General features: G+C 45.0%; 2 protein-coding genes across 3 annotated transcripts; one reads left to right on the forward strand and one right to left on the reverse strand.

Annotated features, from left to right (window-relative positions):
• Positions 1-920: 920 nt before the first annotated feature.
• On the forward strand, positions 921-9,225 carry rbbp5 (retinoblastoma binding protein 5). 2 transcript variants are annotated; one of them, XM_046310142.1, is made up of 14 exons: positions 921-1,275; positions 1,702-1,727; positions 1,863-2,035; positions 2,421-2,561; positions 2,869-3,031; positions 3,166-3,275; positions 3,468-3,587; positions 3,686-3,839; positions 4,032-4,103; positions 4,289-4,406; positions 4,497-4,566; positions 4,710-4,951; positions 5,036-5,252; positions 8,548-9,225. In XM_046310142.1, exons 1-14 carry the CDS (start codon positions 1,257-1,259, stop codon positions 8,579-8,581), a joined length of 1,659 nt encoding a protein of 552 aa, XP_046166098.1. In that variant the 5' UTR covers positions 921-1,256; the 3' UTR covers positions 8,582-9,225. The 2 variants fall into 2 exon arrangements, with proteins under 2 accessions (XP_046166098.1, XP_046166099.1); XM_046310143.1 differs by having other exon boundaries at positions 923-1,275; positions 5,036-5,113.
• Positions 9,226-10,792: 1,567 nt separating this feature from the next.
• On the reverse strand, positions 10,793-24,223 carry LOC124004148. The gene is made up of 6 exons (XM_046312930.1): positions 23,803-24,223; positions 18,353-18,621; positions 17,942-18,053; positions 15,747-15,839; positions 14,960-15,462; positions 10,793-14,784 (listed from the first exon to the last, which is right to left on the reverse strand). Exons 1-6 carry the CDS (start codon positions 23,845-23,847, stop codon positions 13,338-13,340), a joined length of 2,469 nt encoding a protein of 822 aa, XP_046168886.1. The 5' UTR covers positions 23,848-24,223; the 3' UTR covers positions 10,793-13,337.
• Between the last annotated feature and the right edge of the window lie 1,521 nt (positions 24,224-25,744).

A 25,744-nucleotide genomic window follows, 5' to 3' on the forward strand; every position in this document is an offset into this window, starting at 1 on the left:
CATCCAGCTGCAGCCTCGAAGCATAGCCTGTGACTAAAACTAGCCTGTCACTAAAACCAATACTATCTACGGGCAGTGGTTAATCTCTACCACATATACGTGAATTTATTTTATTTCCTAGATTACTTTCCTTGCCCCATTTCCTTTCCTAGATTCCTTTCCTCTCTACTGGCCGTGATAATCCCTACCGCATACATGTGAACTCCTTTTCTTTCCTTGATTCCTTTCCTCGTTCCCTTTCTTTTCCTGATTTTCCTAGCTCCGTTTAATTTCCTCCTTTCCTAGCCTTCTTTCGTTTCGTACTTTTCTAACTTAATTTGCTAGGTTCCTTGTCTTTCCTCCTCTTCTTTCATAGATTCCCATTCTCATTTCCTAGCTCCCATTCCTCTCTTCCTCCTTTCCTAGCTCCTTTCTTCCTTTCCTAAATCCTTTCCTAATTTAATTTCCTTCTTCCTTTCCTTTCCTACTTTTCTCTCCTAGATGCAGAATGTCGGCCAAGTTTCACCTCGTTTCATCATCTCCACTACTCGCGACCGGACTTCCTCTCACTACCATATTTGGTGATGAGAAAATGTGTAAATGCTGCTTCAAATGTATAGCCCCCTGTGACATCTCTGGGGTTCCCCTTCTGTCTGTGCGGGTAATTTTTGTGACTGGCTGCTGCCGGGCTATTGACTTTCTAGTATTTAGAGGTGGACTTTTGGTGGACTAGATATGATTTCTTATGTAGTTTTCGTGCCATTTATGTTTTCATTGTAGGTTGAAAATATGTATTTTATATGGAATAACTTAATTTCTATAACCTGAAATCCCGCCCTGTTTTTCCGTGTATTTTGTGATTGGTTACATTGGGAAAGACCCGGATGTTCACGGGTGGTCGGATTTTAGAGTCCTGTGTGTAATGCAGTTGCCTGATAAAACATGGACACAAGAGCAACTGTGTCGGCCTGGATGGAGGATGTTATGAATTAAATAACGTACACGTTCATATATTCAGATGTTGAATAAGTATCTGAAAATCATGCGTACAAAAATCAAAAACATAATTGCAAATAGTTTACTTTGAACATACGATAAAATGAATTAAATCCGTATAGATTTTTATTTGGGCAGTTTCAGCGTCACTTTGTTTGGGGTCCTTCGTTAGCTAGGCGCCAGTCACTCTTGTTAGCAACAGAGCTACACGTCTGTGTTTTGGATACATCGACTTGAATACTGTTTATTTTTGATATTCGTGGTCTCAAAATTGGTCAGCGATGAATTTAGAGTTGCTCGGTAAGGATAATTTATAATTCTTCAATAATTTATTGGGTGCAGGACTTCACGTAAAGGAGGATATTGTAGCTTGGCAGCGCTAGCATGCTAATTAACGAACGCCAAACGCTATACAAAGCAGTCGGAGTACAAGTAACGTTAGGGATAAATACAATCTATTTATTTTCAGAGTGTTAATCTTACCTTCTAACTACAAGGTGAAATCACACCGCAAAATAGCAGGCAACTAATACTATTAGACGTTAGCCATTACATTAACCAATGAACGATCTTCGTATGTATGGTACTGTCATTTGGACTCAGATAATGTAAACAGTCAGTAAAGTTAGCTAGTCTGTGAGTTGTGTGTTCTTCCAGCTGTTATATGACCTAAGTCAGTCTATATGTACTAGAGAGCTAACCACATGATTTGTTATTTTTCTATAGAGTCGTTCGGGCAGAACTATCCAGAGGTAAGCCATTCCAATCCTGTTCTACATGTTTACTTGTCCTTTACATTGCAGACGCTCTTATCCAGAGCGACTTCCTGATGAATACATCTGTGTCTGTGTGAGTGTCTTCACATATAGTTGCGATCTCATTGACAGGAGGCCGATGGCACTCTGGACTGTATCAGTATGGCTCTGACATGCACCTTTAACCGCTGGGGTACGCTTCTGGCGGTGGGCTGCAACGACGGACGCATCGTCATCTGGGACTTCCTGACACGGGGCATCGCCAAGATCATCAGCGCTCACATTCATCCAGTCTGCTCACTGTGGTGAGAAAGCGAGCCGCGATCACGAGAAAGGGAAAACACCAGGGTTGGGGTCAATTCCATTTCAGTTGCAGTCAATTCGGGAAGTACACTGAAATTCCAATTTTCTTCAATACTTTTCAATTAGAAAGAATTAGAATTGCTGTTTGGTTTACCTTATGAATTGATTGCAAATGGAATGGACCCCAACATTGTAGCACAAACACTTTTTAGAATCAGCAAATTATGCTTACATTTATATATGTTAAAATGTTCTTCTTTTATTTACTCAAACCCATGATTTGGTCCTGGAGCACTTGTCAAAAGGTGTTTTGACTGTGGTTCTGAATTGTTTTTAGTGTGGTTCTGAATCTTAACTGTCCTGAACCTTAACCTTGTGCCTCTGCAGTTGGAGTCGAGATGGTCACAAGCTGGTGAGTGCGTCTACAGATAACATAGTGTCCCTATGGGACGTCCTGACGGGAGACTGTGACCAGAGGTTCCGCTTCCCCTCGCCCATCCTCAAACTGCAGTACCACCCCAGAGACCTGTGAGTTTCTATATGTCTAACTTGTCTTATACCTCAGCCTAGTCTTGTCCTTTCTAACTCATAACTCCTAACCCCATCCATTAAAGTACAGTTAGTACCACCGACCCCACCCACCTTGGAATATATATCTATACTTCGACCTTAGCTCAGCTTACACCTCAGGCCTCTTATGATTCCTAATTTATAGTTACGCCTAACCTCAACCCTTACATACCCAAAGGTCTGTGAAGTGGTAGTTTATCTAAAACGGTATAAGGGAGTAACGGTATGGAAAAGTATAGAAATCCCAACCTGTCCTTTGTTTCAGTGACAAAGTCCTGGTGTGTCCTATGAAGTCCGCTCCTGTGCTGCTGACCCTGTCCGACTCTAAACACGTGGTTCTGCCCGTGGATGACGACTCTGACCTGAATGTGGTGGCGGCCTTCGACCGGCGGGGGGAGTACATCTACACCGGCAACGCCAAAGGAAAGGTCAGAGGTCACTGGGGCCTGGGTTTATTTATTTGTGGATCAGACATTTTGCCATATTCTTTTTCTATTTAGCACTTTATAGGTTGTGTGTGTGTGTGTGTGAGCTTATTGTTCTCACTGATATGACCCTGCAGATTCTGGTGCTGAACACGGACACACAGGATCTGGTGGCATCGTTTCGGGTGACGACAGGGACCAGTAATACCACAGCCATCAAGTCCATAGAGTTTGCGCGCAAGGGCAGGTGAGAAGACTGAGAGGAAACCAATCAGTGTGTGTTGGTGAAGGCTGAAAGGCAATAGGACTATGTTTTTGTGGGAAATCATTCTGGTACTTAGAAGGTAGTTGTGTGCCTCTTACGGAGAATATTTCATAGTTCTGTCAAAGGACTGATCATGATCCACTCTCTCCTCTCTTCCTCTCCTCCTCTCTCCAGTTGTTTCCTCATCAACACAGCAGACAGAATCATAAGGGTGTATGACGGGAGGGAGATTCTCACCTGTGGGAGAGACGGGGAGCCAGAGCCCATGCAGAAACTACAGGACCTTGTCAACAGGTGAACACACACACTCATGCCTTCGCTGTGCATACAAACCACACACATGCTCACTTTGATTACATCTCTTTCCCTCACTCCTTCCCCTCTCTCTGTAGGACTCCCTGGAAGCGGTGTTGTTTCTCTGGGGATGGGGAGTACATTGTGGCTGGTTCAGCCCGGCAGCATGCTCTGTACATCTGGGAGAAGAGCATTGGCAACTTGGTGAAGATCCTCCATGGAACCAGAGGAGAACTACTGCTGGACGTGGCTGTAAGGAACCACCCAAAACCTTTATTTTTCTAGCCCTCTTCCTCTCACTAGCTAATTCTCTTTTTTTGCCTCGTTTCTGGAGGATGTGCTGCCTCTGTTTTGAATTGTCTGTACTGGAGATTTACAGAATTGACAGTAACTCGTGGTGCTGATTAACTTTTTCCTGACCTATTAACCCTGACCTCTCTGCAGTGGCACCCTGTGCGTCCAATCATCGCCTCCATATCCAGCGGAGTGGTGTCCATCTGGGCTCAGAACCAAGTGGTGAGTGACACACAATACAGGTTGGACCTGAGTTGTACACCCCGGAACTGGTCTGGGTGCTGGACTGGTCTCTTTCTGCTACTTGGCTACCTAGGTTTTGATTTCAGAGAGTGATTCCTCTCCCTTTGCAAGTGAATCTGATGGAATGGATTAGCTAACTCAACGTTATGTGTTTTTGTGTTCAGGAAAACTGGAGTGCGTTCGCCCCAGACTTCAAGGAGCTGGATGAGAACGTGGAGTACGAGGAGAGAGAGTCTGAGTTTGACATAGAGGATGAGGATAAGAGTGAACCTGAACAAACAGGTAGACGTGCGCGCGCACACACAGGCACACGCACGCACACCCTTGTATTGTGACTAGTCAGGGACTGATTTGTGTGTGTACGTGTGTCAGGTGCTGATGCTGCGGAGGATGAGGAGGTGGATGTGACCTCTGTTGACCCCATCGTTGCATTCTGCAGCAGGTAAGTGTGTTTGATGAAGGCAGACAAGTCTTTCAATGGTGACAGCCTTATAGCTTTAAATAGGCATTGCAATTGAATAGAAAAGTCCAATAGTAATACAAGGATTAATATGGATTGTGGTCTCTGATCTCCCCCTGTGTTAGTGATGAGGAGCTGGAGGACTTCAAGGCCCTGCTCTACCTGCCCATCGCTCCAGAGGTAGAAGACCCTGAGGAGAATCCATTTGGTCCCCCTCCGGATGCAGCCGGCCAGACCACCCCCGTAGAAGATGGTTCAGCCCACACAGGGAGTGGGGACAAGAAGCGCCAGCCGTCCTCAGAGGGAGTTCCGCCCAAAAAGAAGGCTCGTACCACCACCATCGAACTACAGGGGGTGCCTAGTGATGGTGAGACACACACACACAATATGAACACTATACTTTTTAATCATGAATTAGTACCCTGACCTGTGTTTTCTCCCACTATCGTAGAGGTGCACCCCTTACTGGGGGTAAAGGGAGACAGCAAGTCCAAGAAGAAGACGGCAGGGCGGCCAAAAGGCTCCAAAGGTAAAGAGAAAGACTTTCCCTTCAGGCCCAAACCCTACAGGGGGGACAGGGTCTACCCTGACGGAGCGGTAGCGGGAGGAGGAGCAGGAGGAGGAGGAGGGATGAAGGGCAGAGCGGAGGGGGGGCCTGACTGCAGCAGGTAAGGATGCAATATGATATGAAGCCAACATGAGGAGCCATGCTAATCCTGCTAGCTACGACGCTTCACCAGCCCTCTGCTCCCCGCCCACCACACAAACAGACATTGACACCCCCCCCCCCCCCCCCAGACCGTCAACCCCTGCACACCACAGCCTCACAACCTGCCTCTAACTACTGATTGGGAACAGATTCTGGTCCAGATTAATAACCACAAAATCCCATCAAGAGAGATTCTCCCCGTTGCGAGGTGTGGGGGTTAGTTTTGATTCTGATTATTGGGTTTGTTTAGTTTCCAACATGACCACCGGCCGGCTAGCTGGCTCTCTCCTGACCTGACCTGCGGCTGGTTTGTCTACTTGCTGCTTGCCCTTTGACCCTCCTGCTCCGCTCCTGCCTCGCTCTCACTAGGGCTTGTGTGTCTATGTTGGGTGTGTGTCTCTGTGTATGTTGTGTATATTTGTGGAATCAAGTTGTCTGCTCAAAGATTGGTGATGTTTGCTGTGCTTTGTTTTGTTTTTAACAACTGTCAAATCATCCAGCCGGACCACAATGCAAGACACTGAGAGAGGAGCAAAGCTGAGCCGCCATAGGCTGTGCTCGAATGTCTACTCGTTTTTTTATTGGTGCATTGCTGTCCATCATGATCTTGACACCAGGGCTGTTCCACCATTTTGAAACCCACCATCTGATTGTCCTGAAATGATTGGTCATGTTAGAAATAGATGCGATCAGTGTTCTTGCAACATTATTTTGAAATATAATATTGAAATCTGAGAAATTAAGCTAATTGATTGCATCCAAATTGGCAATTTTATTAGTTTTATAGGATTCATATAATATTCAATAACTATATTACGTAAAATCTGATTTGGACCAAATGACCAAACACACACACACACACACACACACACACACAATCCCACCACAACGATGAGTATATAGTATCCGTTTTCTGTGTCTGACAAGTAGTATGGAGTTGCGGCTCTGAGGATTGTTTCTTCATCTTATGTAATGTATTCCCAGTAAATTTGGTTAAAGTTTTTTTTTTACTCATTGAAGTTGTTAGGTTTATGTCCCGTCCTACATCCAGATATTATAAGATTCTGACCACTATATGGTGCTGTTCCCACGATTAGCATTTGAAACAGTGGCCAGATAAACAGAACCAAAGCATGTGTTCTTTGGTTGCTGCCATACCTTGTCCATAAACTGCTGACTCTTTCTTTGCTTTGGTGATGTATGTAATGCTATGATCCTATGTAATGTTAGATAGAGCGCATGAGTCGAGACCAAAGTTGGCACATTTGCAATTTAACCCAACAGTTTTTGTGACAAAACTATTGGTAGATTTGAAAATGATGGAGACAGTGAACTTGAGATTTTTATTCGGTACACAAAAGCTTAAGCGGAGAAGTACATTTTGTGTGCACTACAACGTCACGCACTATTTAAAATAATACAATTTTAAAAAACTGTTTTTATCTGCAATAAGTCTGTTTAGTGGAAATGCAGCACTGGTGGGAATATGCGCATATTTTCTTTGTGGATTCTAGAATATTTGCATGAAAATATGTTGTCAATTGGATGGAAACCTAGCTACTGTTAGAAAAAAGTTTGGTCAAAATCAGATGTAAGGTACTATATTATATGAATGCTATAAATAAAAATGGGCAATTTGGGTGCAATCAATTAGCTTAATTTCTCAGATCAAATGATATTTAAACAAAATAAGGTTGAAGGAATGCTTATCTTATCTGTTTCTAACTGCAGAAGCGATTTTCAGAACAATCTGAGATGGTGGGTGTCGTGATTTGCTGAAATGACATGGAACAACCCACCAGGCGATTTTAAAAAGAGAAATGGACTTTTTTTTAACCTTTTATGTAACTAGGCAAGTCAGTTAAGAACAAATTCTTATTTACAGTGACGGCCTACCTGAAAACAGTGGGTTACCTGCCTTGTTCAGGGGCAGAACGACACATTTTTACCTAGTCAGCTTGGGGATTCGATCCAGCAATCTTTCGGTTACTGGCCCAAAGCGCTAACCCCTAGATTACCTGTCGTCCCTGTTGGAGAGTGAGGGAATTTCTTCTTTTGAATCACATTTTATTTTCCAATACACTAAAAAGCATCTATTTTTCAAGTTGTATTATTGTTTCAATGCTAACTTTTGCTGTTGCAAAGTGAAGGAATTTATTATTTTGAATCCCATTTTACTTTCTAATGCACCGCCCATCACTCTTCAAGTTGCATTGTTGAGAAACTCATTATGCTAAGAGCCATGATATACCTGTAATGCCTCTGTATTGGATTGAGTGTTGAGTTCACGTTGAATTGAGTGTTGAGTTCACCATACTGTCTGCTCTGGGAAAAGTTTGAAATTCATCTTGATACACTCTAATTTCTGGACCTGGGAAGGTCAAATGGGCAACGTTTAATGTGTTCAAGGACATCATCTCTGACTGTGTTTCTCTGACAAGAAGGTATGTTGTGAGCTATAATATATTAATTTTATGTAGCGCTTTTCGTTACAAAGAAAATCTCAATGGACAAAACAAATGCAGAGATCTGGATGGTCTTGGGCAACAGTCTTCCACAGCTTCAGGTGTTGTTCAGAACGGCTGTGCAGTAGCTTAAGCGGAGGGAGCATCGACGGCACAGAGGGAGCATCGTCGGTTAGTTGCGCAGACAGCTCGTCGTCAGTCACCTCGTCCCCCCCCCCCACCCCGTCGTAATATATAATAATAATAATAATAATATATGCCATTTAGCAGACGCTTTTATCCAAAGCGACTTACAGTCATGTCTGTTGGTAGGCTGGATAGTTCGCTACTGAAGTAGTGGGTGATGCTTCGGCAGCTATTAGCGCCGTGAAAGAGCACCGCACCGCACCTCGGCAGTAGTCAGGACACAATCCCATATAAGGCGGGCCTCAACCCCTTGCGCCGCTGTCCACATCATTCATGCAACCTGGGCAGGTGGAAAAGGCTGGTGCTGATGCGTCCTTCAAATGCCTAGCCAAGACGAACAAACAGTCTTGCCATTAGTCAAGCAACTTTCATGGGTCAAAACCACCAGATATTATATAGAAACACTCAAAGTCATAGGAAACAAAAAGTTGGTGTAAAAAAAAAAATACTTGTATAAAAAAAATTATACTTGAAACAACATATTTTAGAAATGTATAGAAGCTCTCTACCTATGCTTTTTCTAGTGGTGCCATGGCAACCATGTGAGTATTCGATTCATGGGGTTCTCTATTCTGTGTGATATTCTTGGTGTCTTTCCTACAGGGAGCCTGGTTTCACAGTCCTACAAGCAGCATGATATCGGGGGACTGGACTGAGCCAGCACCATAATCATCATCATCGCCCCCTGTGGTTCTGGAAGGGGAAGGACAGGCACCTAAATTCGGGCCTGTTTTTACACTCTCCTAAAATCAAGACTCTTTGTGATATCACTCAAGACTGTCATTGTGGTATCACCCCACCCCCCACAACCCCAAAAGACTCATTATGACATCACAGCCTTCTATTGCTCAGGCTGTGACTTTCCCTACCTGCTGGCTCTCTCTGTCCTCTCTCTGTGCTGGCTGCTATGGTTACCTGGATTATCTCCCTCCTGTCAAAGACTGATGTATGTGACCTGATGATGTCACAAGTTTTAGATGAGAGTTCTGACTAGGAACTCCTGCAACATAGCAGATTCACACTTTCTCATTTTCACCTTTTTTTGGGGGGTGAGTAACAGAAACAAACCAAGAGAAGAGGGATGCAACAGTCTGCAATAGTATAGGGTCACCTCTCTTCTCCCCTCTGTCTTTTTTTCTGTAGAATGACTGATGTACAGATACAGTACAGGAGTTATTACATGGAATGTGTCCCAACTGGTCTCATTTTAACTGTGTTTCTGGACATGTGTTTTTGTGTTTCTTTTTATACATGTTATTAAACCATTTAGATTGTTTTTGACTCGACCGCTGTATTATTGAGTCATCCTGACTAGAGATTCTCTGTGGAAGAGCAATTTCTCACTCTTCTTACCCCCCCCCAGGAAAACCCAATACAAAGTCTCACTACAGTTACAACTCATACAGTAGTATCCTCTCCACCAATCATAGGTAAGCAGGCCATGCACCATTTTGTAACCGTCAGAATGGTTATGACAGGTTTGTGGCACAAGATGGCGCTGCTACAACGCCAATCCCCCCCCGCCCCCAACAGGACGGAGCCTGGTGAGATACAGCCTCACTCACTGCCTGGCAGAGAGCTAGGTAGTGATAATGAAGAGCTTTTCCCTGTCATTTGGATTCCATTTTGTGCTACTGCACAGTTGGGTTCCATTTTGCCTTTATTTTGTAAGAGCCGATCAGGAACAAGAGGATTCACACAGGTGAATAATTCAGAGTATGGAGCTGATTGCGGTCATCCAGTAAATTAATATATATGGCCCTATATCCACTGCAAAAGTAGTTTATTTTAAAAAATGGAAAAAAACTCATTGTGATTGAGAGAAAAGAAAAGACACAACAGCTAACTGGCTAGTTAAACCTTCCCAGTCCCTGTGTGTGCATTGCTTATCTGGTAGAGTGGACCAATGTTGCAGATGGAAATGTGGAAGGCCTATAGGAATGATTAAAGTTGGGTCTGACTGCCTATGTGTTGACAGCTGTTCACCCTCTTAGGCTGTCAGGGTAATAAAGGAATGTGTGTATGGGCAGAAGGTGCATCTCCTCAGCATGGCTGACTGGCTTATCATTCACACTGGTTATGTAAGACCAAGCTCATTAGATAATTGGCCAGGCGTGGTGTCGCATGCTGCCGTTGTGGTGATGGATGGGTGGTGCTGACTACATGAGTTTGGAGTCAGACCAGGGACAGGATAGAAGTATTTAAACCAGGTAGAAGTCACATTCCGATCGATGTCTGGGCCTCGAATGACGACATATTCTACCATTGCCCATAGAATGTACTTTTTTGATTTTGAGCGGAGTGTCTGTGGTGTTCTGTATGTGAAATAGGGTGTTATTTGAGGTTTGTTTAAAGAATCTGTTTCCCAAGGGTGTCAAGTATTTACTGTAAATCCTTCCAGATATCAGATCACCATGGTCAGCCCTCACTAAGTTCTAATCATCAAAACTGGTTCGCTAGCCTGTTGTCAATGAACTTTCGGAGGACCTAGAGGATCAACAATGACCCTATTGATGGGGTGGAATGGGTCAGTTTAGAGGAGTGGGATCCCTCTACTTGTGTCCTTTTAGTTATGGACACACTGATGGGAAAGAAGTTGACAGGTGGAACCGAAGTCCATATTGCGCTCTGGTCTCTTCAGATCAGGTCGGACAGCTCAGAGTGGAGGACCACATGTAAATGGATGTGGAAATGACTTCATAATTAAACAGGTTTACAAAATGGCTGGAGGAAAATCGGGAAGGAACAGAATAGGTAAGGAGGCTCTGTATGGAAGGCAAGGTGGAGCTAAATGCACTCGTCTGATCACATTGTGGAATCAACAATTCAAAAACTGGGCGGGTTTTAGTAGCTAATTAAAATCTCTTTATTACAACCACATGTACATCATCATCCTACCCCCAAAAAGAGTCTTCTGAAAAGTGAAAACGAACAGAACAAAAGAGTTTCGCAGACGCTACGGTGTGGGAGACGTTTGGAGCCCTGTCCGAGGGGAAAACAGTATAGTGAGAATAGGGAGAGGAACCAGAGGTGTGCACCACTTTAAATCACAAGTCCCCCCCTCCACACCAAGCGTCTCTCCTGTGCGATTTCACTTCTCACAGGAAAGGAAGGCTATTTTCAGCCTTAATAATCCTCATCATACAGTATATATAGAGAGAAATGGAGGAGGGGATGGAGGGAATAAATCCTGTCGTTTTTCATCCATTATTCTGAGCATTTGAGTCATGCCGAGTGTGACGTGGAACACCTCGAGGAGAGAGCGACGAATCCATCACGCTCTCTCTCTCCATCCCTCCCTCATTCTCTTTCTCTCAGTATTTATTTCCCTCTCCCTCTATCTTCCATTTCCCTCTTCCTCTGCCTCTCTCAGCTCACACAACAGGCATGTGTGAGTCTTTCTTGCTGTGTGTGTGTAAGTGTAAGAACCACACGCGGTGTGAGAGTGTGTGAGAAACACACTCACTGCATTAAGGTGTGTGATCCTGTAGCGCCATGTGCCACTAATGACGAGTGCTGACGACACTAATCACAAAGCAAATCACACCTATTATTATTACATTAAGTTATCAATGACAGTGTGAGTAGTACCTAACACAGTGAACCTTGAGTTAACAGGGCTGCATAGCCCTGACATAATCCTGCATAGCCCTGACATAAGTCTGCATAACCCTGACATAAGTCTGCATAACCCTGACATAAGTCTGCATAACCCTGACATAAAGCCTTTTTAAAATGTCATTTTTTTTATTATACATCTGACCCCCTTCTGTCTTATCAATCAAGGGAGAAATACAATTTTACAGACATTGTGGCCCTCGGCAACTAGAGCCTAACACCCCATTGTCGACCCTGTACCCTAGCCTTGTACGGTACGTTCCATAATGAATATGTACAGAAGACAATAACACAGAAGGAACAAGGCTATACATAGCCAGCTAAGACCAATATACAGAATCCTGGTCCGCTCCTTTCAAACCATTAATAAAGCCAGACTCTTTTCAAACTATTAAAAAAAAAAAAAAAAAAAGTTTGTTGTTTCCATGGATTGTGAGTGTTATATCTGGAAAGGCTCTACACGACTACAACAAACAATTTCATTCGTAATCTTCCATGAATGCTTTGTGATCTAAATAACAACAGCAATAGATCATTCTACAGTCATTCCACTGGACAGTGTCCCTTCCCTGTACAGTCAATGTTCTGTGGGTTAATTGTAAAAACACCAGCCTCTTTCCTGGGCCTAATTGACTCCTAACCTGCAGAGGCCTCCAAGTACCACAACTATTTACCATTAACCTCTGGCCAGCCTCAGCGTCAGCTTACTCTACTCCATCTATCTACTCTACAGTATCTATCCCCGGAAACAGGTCACGTAAACGTCAAGCCAACGATAGGGTGGAGAGGGTTGGGTTGGTTGTTGCGGAATCAAGGGTACCAGGCGGGTTGAGCACAATCACATCAGGTACGGGTACAAACATCTTCCACTGCAACACCCTACCCCTATAAGACTGTAAACTGGATCTCGGTGTTAAAAACACGTCGATTGAGCGGGGTGGTTATCAATGAATACACAGTGCTACGCTTGCTGTGCTGTGGCATCGGTGTCAGATGACTTCTTATCTCATGTCCAGCGAGCGTTGTTCTGGCGGATTCTCTTACGGTGCCGTATTGCTTTTTAGAAATCTCAGTCACGTTGTTAGTTGAGGCGTAAAAGTCAATGTTTCATCAATGTCACCAGTCACTTTTTTTACATTAAAAAATGACCCAAAGATAAAAGCAACAAAATGACATGATACTGTATAGAGCTCGCCAGCTTGTAGTCTTAAAACCCGGAAATAAGTTACCTCTGGTTCTTTCATCCATCCCGATGGGAAAAGTGAATGGGGAAAGAGTTTTGGAACAAATACCCAATGAGATAATAGCAGTCAGTTAACGTGACCTTTATGAATTATGTTATTTATGTTTTTTTATAACAACAAAATTCACAAAAAGTGGCATTAGCTGATGAAGATTCTCACAGAACAAAATGTATAAGATCTCCTTAGCCAGCGTTTCCACACAGACCTTATTTTCGGCATTTATCCAAAACCCCTACAAAAATGCCATTCATTTTCCTCATCGGCTTTGTTCAACGAACCATGGCGGAGTTAGTGCCTACAAAAAGACGCCATTACTATTTCTCTCTATTGTATTTTAGAAAAGTATTTTTCAAAACCCATGAGCATGAGGCAGCCAGACATGGTGCAGACACACACACACACACACACACACACACACACACACACACACACACACACACACACACACACACACACACACACACACACACACACACACACACACACACACACACACACACACACACACACACACACACACACACACACACCCTATACAGTAGTGACAGTCAGTAGTGAGCTGGGACAGAGGGACATCTCGTCTCGGGTACCCAGCCTTGTCCCATGAGTCAGCAGCTCCTCCACCGTCGTCCAATCATCTAACAGCTTCCTGTTCTGCAGACGACTCAACTTCCTTTGGCTGAGCTCCAGCACCGTGTTGCACCGGCCATCTCCCAAAGACCCTCCCCCTCCAGACATAGCCTCTTCCTCTTGAATAACTCCTCTCCCTCCTCCTCCCATAGCTCCTCCTCTAGTGTTGACGCCTGCCTCTCTCAGAGAACCTGATCCTCCATTGGCTCCTGGCCTTGTGTAAGCCTGTTGCCCTCGAGCCTGCTGTTGTTGCTGTTTCTGCTCACGGGCCAGTAGGAGGTGCTCCCGTCTCTCTGTGCGGCTCCAGTACCTCCCCCTCATCACCTCCTGACTCTCCTCATCCGTACTCATCCCGCTGCGCTCGTCCGCTAGCTGCGACGCCCGGTCTCGAAGAATCTGGTTCCTCACAGCTCTCGGGTTAGGATGGTTGGAGTTAGTGTTGGGGGTCGGGTTGGGGTTAGGATTGGGGCACTTCCTGGACCCTCCACCGACCCCAGCCCCGACCCCCGTGTGGCCCTCCAGGGTGCTGTAGAGGCCCCCACCACCCCCTGACCCCTGGTGGGACAGCCGATTGGCCGGTTTAGGCCATGTCTCATGGATGTCCATGGATGTATGGGGAGGGTGGCTGAGGGTGCTGAAGCGGCGCACCTCTCTTTCTCTTTGTCTTTCCCGCTCTCTTTCTTTCTCTCGTTCTCTTTCTCGCTCCCTGTCTCTTTCTCTTTCTCGCTCTCTTTCTCGCTCTCTTTCACGCTCCCTCTCACGCTCCCTTTCTCTTTCTCTTTCTCTCTCTTGCTCCCTCTCCCGCACTGGTATCTCTGACATAAAGCTCCTCTCCTGCTGCCTCCTGTCGTTAACCAGCTGATCACGACCTCCACTATTGTCGCAGTAATGTCCCCTTGGTAAGGGTACAGATCCTCTGTGTTCCCCCAGAGAGGTTGCATGTTGCTGGGGTGAGATGGCCAATCCTGCTGGGTGTGTGAGGACCAGTTCTGATTCTCCCTCTTCAGGCAGGCCCAGCTCCAGGCCTCTAGGTGGCGCTACCCCACAATGCTCCAGGGTGGCATAGGAGGGGGATGACGGGTGACTGGCCCGTCTGACACGCTCCTGGGGTGGGCCACGGTGGTGCAGGGTTCTGCTTCTCCGCAGTTGCCCCATTGAGCTGGAGCCCTGATGCTGCAGTGGAGGTGGCGGCCTGCGGTGGCCGGATGGGGTACTGCAGGTGGAGAGGACAGGCGCATGGGCAGAGAGGGGCGCAGGGGCGTGGTGAGGGTTGAATAGGGACCCGCTGCTTGAGCTATGTCTGCTCAGACAGGGACGATCCGCCTTCCGGAACTGGACGGACGACACCCTGAAGATACAGAGGGCAACAGGAGTTTTAAATGCGATGAAACAGTGACGAACAACATGCATTATCATCGTTCAACACTGGACTGAGGAAACTTTGAAGATGGATGGCTATGGATCACGTTATAATGGAAAATTAAGACAATCATAATGATCATTGTCTGGTGATAAACCCCTACCTGAAGAGTCCGTGGGGTGGGGGGCCCATGGATGGAGCGGCCAGGCCAGGCATGGAGCAGGAGGGCTGGGGCTGCATGGTCAGTGCCTCAGGGATGGCTTCAAGCAGCTCTCTGTGGTTCTTCTGGCAGCTGTCGCGGCGCTCCCGCTCGCACAGCTCCCTCTGGTGGTGGAGACGAGCTTTGTACAGGCACATGCGCTTCTCTAACAGCCTCTGGAAGCGACGGAACTCTCCCGTGCTCACGCTGTAGAACCCCGAGTCACTCAGCTCAGACGAGATGAAGGACTCAGAGGATGGAGACCCCCCACCTCCACCCCCTCCTCCACTGACCGCCAGGCCCCCTCCCCTGGGGTGACATTCCTCCAGACCCCCCTCCTCTGTCTCCAGGCCAGAAAGGTCTCCCTGGTGCAGGCTACCGTCGGTCCAGCCCAGGCCACTGTCCAGCTCATGGTGGAGTGGCAGGTAGCCCAGAGGTTTCTCCAACATATAGTCCTCATCCTCAGTCTGAATGAGAGAGAGAGAGAGAGAGAGAGAGAGAGAGAGAGAGAGAGAGAGAGAGAGAGAGAGAGAGAGAGAGAGAGAGAGAGAGAGAGAGAGAGAGAGAAAGAGAGAGATAGAGAGATGGAGAGGGAGAGAGAGGGAGAGAGAGAGAGAGAGAGAGAGAGAGAGAGAGAGAGAGGTTAGCGATAGCATACAGTCACACACATGCAGCTATACAGTACATACACACAGACATGAACACCCACCCACACACACTCAAGCACACACACACACATACATACACACACCTGGCTGTGGTAACTGCTGGGCTCTTCTAGGTTGTTGCAGCAGCCAATCAGACAGCTCTGATCCCTCGGAACACGACTGGCCAGCTCCAGGTCCTTAGAGAGAGAGAGGTCCCCAGAGAGGGAGAGAGGGGGGTGGGAGAGCCAGCGGTTAATCAATGTTGAACTAACTATGAATAATGTGTGCTTACGTGAATAAACAAGCATCTGATTTTTTGATAAAGCTAATTAGAGAACTTTGGTTATGTAATTTCCATTTTCAAATATAATTGTATTGGAGCAAACAAGCCTCTCAAAAAAATCCCCCCTAAATATCCCTTTGTTATCAAAAGTCCTGATTATTAAGTGTGGGCGTTAATGCAAGTCAATTGCATGTTGTAGGTTTGCAATACAGATTTACTGCACTGAACTGTAGGTTGTGTCTGGCAGAAGTATCTGCATCAGCGTGTGCTGTAGACTGTAAACGAGTATGTTTGTAGATGGGAGAGAGGAGTGTGTTTTCCCCCTCTGTATCCTAAGCTGAGCATCCTTCCATTCTCCAGGGGGATTTCATGAGGCGCAGCTCACATTCCGCCCGCTGAACACGTGAGCGCTGTTTGTGGTTGTGCGAGCCTGTGCATGCGGGTGTGTGCGTTTTTCGCTGAGTGTGTTTGAGTATATACTGTATGTGGTGTGTTTGTATGTGCTTGATGACAAACGTGTCGATGATTTAGATGTAAATCGGATCAGGCTTTCGATTTGGTTATTTTTCTATGTATACAGTGGCAATGCCCACTGACTGTTTGTGCCTGAGCAATCCTGCGTGTGTGCGCACGTGTGTCTATAGTTCCATCTCAGGTCCCTAATGCTTGTCGGCAGCATGAATAATTCCAGACTGGGTTGGCTGAGGGAAGCTGCTCCATTTTGAAAAAAATGCACCGTTGTACAGCCCAGATCTACACTCTGGTACATAGTCAGCCGCTCTGGAAAATAAAAGGGCTATTATTAAATAAAAAATGAGTCAAAGCCTTGATCAGCGAACTCTTAAGGGTGCGTTTCCTTCAAGAGGGATGCAATATGGACCAGACGGCTAGAATTGCTCTTCTGCATGTTGGCCCTGGTTGAGACGCAACTCATTGGAAGAGCTGGGGCCCTATTCAAACAAAAAGGCTATCCCGATGTTTACAGTTTCACCCCCCCCCTGTTCAAAGAGCGCTGTGTACACTCTCACCTCCAGAACCATACAACCCACTACTAAATCCACGAGCTTCCCACTAGTCCCGGGGTCGTTTTCTTCAACAGATAGTATCCTCTCAATGGACTTGCAGAACAACACAGACACAGACAGTATTCTGTTAGGTCTAGCTCCTTTCCTCACATGTACTGTACCATACAGTACAATGGGCTAATTATCTTGGCGAATTCTAATCACCTGTCTACAACAGAGGAAGTTATACCAGTCACAAGAATGAGTGAGGTGCAGGATTTAATGATTGTCTCTACTACAGGTACTGAGTGATGAATGGTGGTCCAATCACAGACAGAGTACCCACGCACCACAGTCTTAATCATAGGGCAGGGCATTGGCTGACAACATCAAGTGATTGTTGTTCATACAAAACCAAAGGAAAAGCTTTATAACATTACGCTACAGTGAAACTACAGTGAAATGCTTCCCTTTCAAACTCTACAAAACAGGGCAGTAATCGATATCAAAATCGTATGACTAACGAAACACCTGCAGTACCAGTCAAACATTTGGACACGCCTACTCCTTCCAGGGTTTTCTTTATTTGGACTATTTTCTAATAATAATAATAATAATAATACATTGTAGAATAATAGTGAAGACATTAAAACTATGAAATAGCACATATGGAATCGTGTAGTAACCCAAAAAGTGTTTTTGCAAAAACTGTTGGCATTCTCTCAATCGATTCTCAAAGAGTGTGCAAGGCTGTCGTCGAGGCAAAGGTTGGCTACATTGAAGAATCTCAAATATAACATACATTTAGATTTGTTTAACGCTTTTTTGGTTACTACATGATTCCATATGTGTTATTTCATGGTTTTGAAATAAGAAATAAGAGAGGAAGCTATATATACAGGGTCAGTTACAGTACCACATTTACAATGTGCAGGGATACTGGAGTACTTGAGGTAGATATGTACAGATATGTAGGCGTGTGTGTGTGTGTATCAGTCAGTCAGTCAGTCACCTGGTAACCAAGTGGATCCAACTCCTCTGTGTCTTGTGGAGCGGTAGGTAGATACTCATATCTCCCGTTGTCACGGTGATCACGAGGCAGACTCATGTGGCTGCAGTAGTGTCTGAGAGAGAAAGGAAGATAGAAGAGAGAGAATAAGAGAAGAGAGAGAGATATGCAGTCATCAAATCTAACAATTAGTGGAGGCAGATATTAGTGAATTTTTATAGACATTTGAAGTGTGTGTGTGTGTGTGTGTGTGTGTGTGTGTGTGTGTGTGTGTGTGTGTGTGTGTGTGTGTGTGTGTGTGTGTGTGTGTGTGTGTGTGTGTGTGTGTGTGTGTGTGTGTGTGTGTGTGTGTGTGTGTGTGTGTGTGTGTGTGTGTGTGTGTGTGTGTGTGTGTGTGTGTATCTGTGACTGTACCTGTCCTGGTAGGCAGGGTTGACCCTGGGCATGGTTCCGGCTGCTGTGACACCCAGACTGCGCAAGGCCAGGTGGGGGGGCAGGGTGAGAGGCTCCCAGTGTCTCTCAGTCTGTGTGCTGCAGTCCTGTAGTCCATAACCCCTCCCACGCTGGCTCTTGATCTGCAATGTGATTGGCTGCTCATAGGCAGCCAGGATTCTAAGAGCATCGCGTTTACTCAGGTGGGAAAGATCCCGTTTGGTCAGTTGACTCAGATCCCGCCCACTGACCTGTGAGGAAACACAAAGAGACACATGACACCCTATTCCCCATATAGTGCACTAGGTTACATATTGTGGGGGTTCAGAGTTCACTCATCCACTCTGTAGAGCACTTCATCACTACTTATATTTCTGAGAGGTATTGATATGTTGAATGCTGCCTGTTTGAACTACTGGCATACAGCTCGGACACCCATGCATACCCCACAAGACATGCCACCAGAGGTCTCTTCACAGACCCCAAGTCCAGAACAGACTATGGGAGGAGTACAGTACTACATAGAGCCATGACTACATGGAACTCTATTCCACATCAAGTAGCTCATGCAAGCAGTCAAATCTTTAAAACAGATAAAAATACACCAACCTCTTGAAGATAGGGGGCACTATTTTTATGTTTTTAAAAATAACGTTCTCAAAGTAAACGGCCTATTTCTCAGGACCAGATGCTAGAATATGCATATAATTGACAGATTAGGATAGAAACACTCTAAAGTTTCAAAAACTGTCAAAATATTGTCTGTCAGTAGAACATAACTGATATTGCAGGCGAAACCCTGAGAAAAATCAAACCAGGAAGTGGCTTCTATTTTGAAAACTCCATGTTCCATAGCCTTCCATTGCTCCATTTAAAGGGATATCAACCAGATTCCTTTTCCTATCGCTTCCTCAAGGTGTCAACAGTCTTCAGACATAGTTTCAGGCTTTTATTTTGAAGAATGAGCGTGAATGACCACATTGCGTAAGTGGATAGGTGGGGGCTCTGAATGAATTGTGCGCAAAAGAGAAAGGCGGCCATTGTTGCTCTCGGTAGTAGTGAAAAGCCAACTGTCCCGGTTGATATATTAACGAATAGATATTTGAAAAACACCCTGAGGATTGATTATAAAAAACGTCTGACATGTTTCTGTAGACATTATGGATATAATTTGGAATTTTTGTCTGCGTTGTCGTGACCGCTATTTCCGGTGGATTCCTGGGCATAACGCACCAAACTAACGGAGGTATTTGGATATAAAAAAGATCTTTATGGAACAAAAGGAATATTTGTTGTCTAACAGGAAGTCTCGTGAGTGAAAACATCCAAAGATCATCAAAGATAAACGATTAATTTGATTGCTTTTCTGATTTTTGTGACCAAGTTACCTGATGCTAAATGTACTTATTGTTTTGTTGAGCGATCGATAAATTTACACAAACGCTTGTATTGTATTCGCTGTAAAGCATAATTTCAAAATCTGAGACGACAGGTGGATTAACAAAAGGCTAAGCTGTGTTTTGCAATATTGCACTTGTGATTTCATGAATATGAATATTTTCTAGTAATGTTATTTTACTGTGGCGCTATACTATTCAGCGTTGCTGATGACAATTATACCGGATCCGGGATGGGTGGTTCAGAGAGGTTAAGGAACAGCGGGGACTGTGAAGCAACACAAACACAGGCACAGACACATGCTTACAAACACACGATAACACATGCACTATACACACGTGTACACACTGATTTTGTGTTGTAGCTATGTGGTAGTAGAGTAGGGGCCTGAGGGCACATACTTAATATGTTGTGAAATCTGTTGTGAATGTATTGTAAGGTTTTCAAAAAAATGTATAACTGCCTTAATTTTGCTGGACCCCAGGAAGTGTAGCTGCTGCCTTGGCAGGAAGTAATGGGGAACCATAATACATACAAACACAAATACAAATCAAGGGAGGGGATGCAAAGCTGAGAACTAAGAGCATATCAGTGTTCCAACCCAAGAGGACAAACAAAACCTTTGGAATTCAATATCTGGCTTCTGCAATGAATCACTCCCGATTCCAAGCATAGCACCAGAGCCATGACACTAGAGCCGCGAGCCAACAACACCATAACCTAACCAGAGTGACACAGTTGTACACAGGATCTCTTAACTACAGTACATCACTAACACGACTCACCACCTACTACAATACACACAGCTACAGAGACAGAGAGAGAGAGAGAGTAAAGAGAGGGAGAAAGAGAAATAGAATGAGAGAGAGAGAGAGTGCAATAAATTGATTTACTGTGAAGGTTGCAGAGAAAGCATGGTGTGTGAGGATATCGTCTATCTCTGTGAGTGTAACGGCAAAATGTGTTGCGTTTACAATTGAATCATGTGTGTTTGTGATTGTGTATATGAGTTAGAGCTTGTTTGTGCATCTGTGTGTCGACATGATCTGGAGCGATTTTCCTGACATGCTAGCCCCACGAGGAGACACCCAGCCAAGCACACATCCAGCCTTATCTGAGGCATGCTGTAACACACACACACACACACACACACACACACACACACACACACACACACACACACACACACACACACACACACACACACACACACACACACACACACACACACACACACACACACACACACACACACACACACACACACACACACGAACACACCAAACATACACATTTCACAAAGCTAGAGAGATGTAATTTAATGGTTTTATCCATGCAGTCCACTGTCCACACACACTCTCACACACAATGGCAGGATTATGGTGGCCTTTTACTGCGGACCATGTGCACTGATACAAAATGCCATCTGTACAGAGAAGCTCTGTGGGTGAAGAGTCAGGAGACTGCACTGCAAAACAATCTTGTTGTTTTTACAGTACTATACAATAACACTAACAGTAAAGTACCATATTCATTATTTACGGTAAATTGCTGTAAATGGCAATGCACTCTGGGTGATATTAGGCGTAAACAGTTCATGATCATGTAAATTCCTCAAGAAACCTTGGTTTAACAGTACATTACTGTAACCACACAGCATTGTGGTACTAGCAATTGGTAACTCTGAGTGATCGGATGGAGCGACATCAAGGTCTGAAGTGAATCAACCAAACAAGGTGTGTACAACATTTATATGATTTACAAATTAATTACACTGAATATTACACTTAAATGGAAAACTGTTATTTAGACAGTAAAATTGTACATTTATTAACAGTAAAATACTGTCAACGGCATATTGTAAATGATGGTGCATTGTGGGAAAATGTTGTGGGCAGATAAAGAATTGCTTTATTTTGAATTCCACCCCACAGAATACATTAGCGTACTGTATTTTTGGAGCGCCAAAAGCCTTTTGATCACTAGTTGTTGCATGGTATTGTTTTTAATGTCTCATTCACATATTTTGAGGCGTGCCTTGTAAAGAGGCTACATTTGTGCTAACCGTTAGTGAGAGTGCTGTACCAATTTGAACCTGTAATATGTAACTTTTTGAGTGACCTGACCTGACCAAATTGACATAGAATTGTAGATCTGTCATTCCCATTGAAAGCAAGTCTAAGAAGCAGTAGATCTATTCTATGTGCACTATTTCCATGCACACCATTCTTATGTTTTGAGTCTTTTACTTTGGTTTTGAACACCAGCTAAAAAAGCTGAAAATACAATATTTTGGGTTTTGGAAAATATATTTCACAGCTGTTTAAATGGTACAATGATTCTCTATACTATACTTGTCTGTTTTGTGACATAAACTGAAATTAGGCAAACTATTAGAATTTTAGCAAACAGGAAATGGTTGAGCGATTTCTGCATAGTGCACCTTTAACTGCTATGTGGTACAGTAGTAGTGCCGCAACAATTTAATGGTTGAGTATTTGCCATGTCATTTCGTCTGATTTGCCCACTAGTCCCAATTTATTGAAAACATTACCTAGCAACCAATCTGCTTGCACCAATCCCATACATTACGGTTAAATACTGTAAAATACAAACCCCTTCTCCCCTCAATTGTTTATTGTTTACTCCATGTGTAACTCTGTGTTGTTGTCTGTTCACACTGCTATGCTTTATCTTGGCCAGGTCGCAGTTGCAAATGAGAACTTGTTCTCAACTAGCCTACCTTAAATAAAGGTGAAATAAATAAATAAAATGAATGAATTCATCCATTAATTCATTACAATTACTGCAAAAATATTACAGGAATGCACTGTACTGTTGTTTTACAGTAACGTACAGGCAGCCAGTTGTCTGTAAATTATAGTAAAAACAACAGTACAAAATATTACAGTAACAGTATTGGATACTGTAAAATACAGTACGGTAATATATTACCTTTTTATGGTAACTTACAGGCAACTGACTGCCTGTATGTTATTGTAAAAGCAACAGGAAATGTTGTAGAGTGTACGCATCACCCCACGGCAGATGGAGGGGGGTGAGGAGAGGAAAAGAGAGGAGAAGAGAAGAGGGTAGAGGAGATGATGAAGAGTAGAGATGGAAATATGGAGAGGGATAAATGGATAAGTGAAGAGAGAGAACGTGAGAGACAGGAGGGGAGAGGATTGAGAAAAAGAGGAGGGAAAGGGTGAAAGAGAGGAAGGAGGAGAGGGGAGAGAGAAAGCGAGAGAGATAGAGAGAAAGAGAGAGGGGGAGAGTCAGAGCGTCACAGCTCTCAGTGGTGTTGGATGGGCAAGGCTGTCACTGCTTGTAATCATCAACGCTGGTCACAAGAGGCTGCCACACACACACTGTCACGCACCCACAATTGTACCCACACACACTGTCATTTACACATGCACACACACACACACATACAAAACCTCAAATTCCCCCATCACAGAGCCTCACTATAATACACAGAGCTGAATGTTGCTGGAACAGAGACAGCAGAACAGACACGATATACGCAATCTTTCTGTAGACACAATCATTCTAGAAAATATAATAACTCTTTCACACATATGACATTTCTCTTATAATAAGATACACGCCAACCTAACTCTTATTCTGTATTCTCACACACCCACATGCTTGCATACACATATGCAAGCGTACACACACACACACACACACACACACACACACACACACACACACACACACACACACACACACACACACACACACACACACACACACACACACACACACACACACACACACACACACACACACACACACACACACACACACACACACAGCAGGCAGCAGGCATCATGTCATGGTGTGTATTCTGTTCCGTTATTCCCCATTTCCTTGATCATGTACATGACACCCACACATCACCACATCCCTAACTCTATATCCCATCTACACAGATACGCCACACACCCACATAGATGCACATACAGTACGCACGCACAAAGCATGCACACACACTCACACACAGATTTAGAAGGGTGCACACTAACCCCCAATCCATCGCCGAACCACGGCCCTGAGAGCCGACAGCCCATTGCCACGGCAACGGATGAGCGCCAAGTCTGAGGTTTCCCTCTGTTCTAAAGAGGAGTCCGGTGAACGAGAGGAGGAGGAGGAGAAAGAGTGACGAAGTATTCAGCATAGATCCTTGTGCTCCAGCAGAGATCGAGAGAAAGATCACGCTCTCGCTCTCTCTCTATCTCGCTCTCCCTCCTTCGCGCTCTCTGTTTCTCCCTTGTTCTCTCTTTCTACTTCTCTCTCCTCCCTACCAGAGGCAGAGGCAGCCTCTGCTAAAATCCAGAGAGACAGAAACAGCTTCCACTGACACACAGAGGATCTCAGCACTCTCTTCTCCTCAGCTCTCTTTCCACTCTCTCTTTCTCTCGCCCTCACACACACACAAGCTCGCATCCCTCTCTCAGCTGTCATTATACCCCCCCTCTATCTATTACACTCTCTCTCCTTCCCTCTCTCTCCCTCCCTCCCGCTTTCCCTCCCTCCTTCTGTGCCAGCCTTGTGTTGAGGCTCCACCCCTTCTTGCATAGTAACCCGGCTGGAGTGTGAATGTATGCACGCACACACGCACTCTCTCTCTCTCTCTCTCACACACACACACACACACACACACACACACACACACACACACACACACACACACACACACACACACACACACACACACACACACACACACACACACACACACACACACACACACACACACACACACACACACACACACACACACACACACGCGCACACACACACACACACTGTGATTGGTCACCTCTCACATTGTGAGACTAGGGGGTAGAGGACAGGAGAGGAGGGGTACCCTGCCCCTTCCCCCTGCAAAGTTTTCCTCTGTTGGAGGGAGATTCTTCTCTGTCTAATAGAGGTTCTCCCTCCCTCCCTCCCCTGTTCTTATGCTCTTATTTTGTCTCCATCTCCCTCCTTTCCTGCATAATTCTCTCCTTCTCTCTTCTGTATCTCCCCCTCTCTCTTCTCTCTCTCCTGTATCTCCCCCTATCTCTTTCTCTTTCTCCTGAATCTCCCCCTCTCTTTCTCTCTCTCCTGTATCTCCCCCTCTCTCTTACTCTCTCTCCTGTATCCTCCCCCTCTCTTTCTCTCTCTCCTGTATCTCCCCCTCTCTCTTACTCTCTCTCCTTTATCTCCCCCTCTCTTACTCTCTCTCCTGTATCTCCCCCTCTCTCTTTCTCTCTCCCCTGAATCTCCCACCCCCTCTCTCTCTCCTGAATCGCCCCCTCTCTTTCTCTCTCTCCTGTATCTTCCACTCTCTCTCATTCTCTCTCCCTCTGCTTCTAATATACAGTTATCCTCCTTGTTATCCCTCCCTCACCATGCTCACTCCCTCCTGCTCTCCCTCCCTCTTTCTCTCCCTCAGGTGCAGGAGTATGGCTGCAGAAGCTGTTTATTATGTACAAGCAACATGAGCTAGAGGGGGGAACCCTTTTCTCCCCAATTGAACATAGGAAGCAGCTCACATATGAACAACAATATTGTATGCAGTACCAGGACAGATATTGTATACATTATGTTGCTCCCGGATGTGTGCACGACACACCACACACACACACTCACTCTGAATAACCAGTTCACTGTAGCAGCGCTGCATGCTAATATGAACAGGCAGGCATGGAGATGACGGATGGATGAGAGAAGGAGTGATGATATAAATATGGAGAGATTGATAGATGAGAGATGGATGTAGGCTTGATTACATCTGACTCATCCTCTGTGGCCCCTCGCTGACTGTGTGTTGCCCTGGATACCAATGTCTGCTCGATGACTGAATGTAAACCTTGACTGTAAGGAAAGTGTGTGCTTATATGCACGTGAGTGTATGAATATGTGTGTGTGTGTCCAAAAATGTATTTTGAATTTGAGTGTGTGTGTCCTCCAGAAATGTCT

The sequence above is a fragment of the Oncorhynchus gorbuscha genome, linkage group LG18 (genome assembly GCF_021184085.1).
Source record: "Oncorhynchus gorbuscha isolate QuinsamMale2020 ecotype Even-year linkage group LG18, OgorEven_v1.0, whole genome shotgun sequence".
In the NCBI taxonomy this organism is placed as follows: domain Eukaryota; kingdom Metazoa; phylum Chordata; class Actinopteri; order Salmoniformes; family Salmonidae; genus Oncorhynchus; species Oncorhynchus gorbuscha.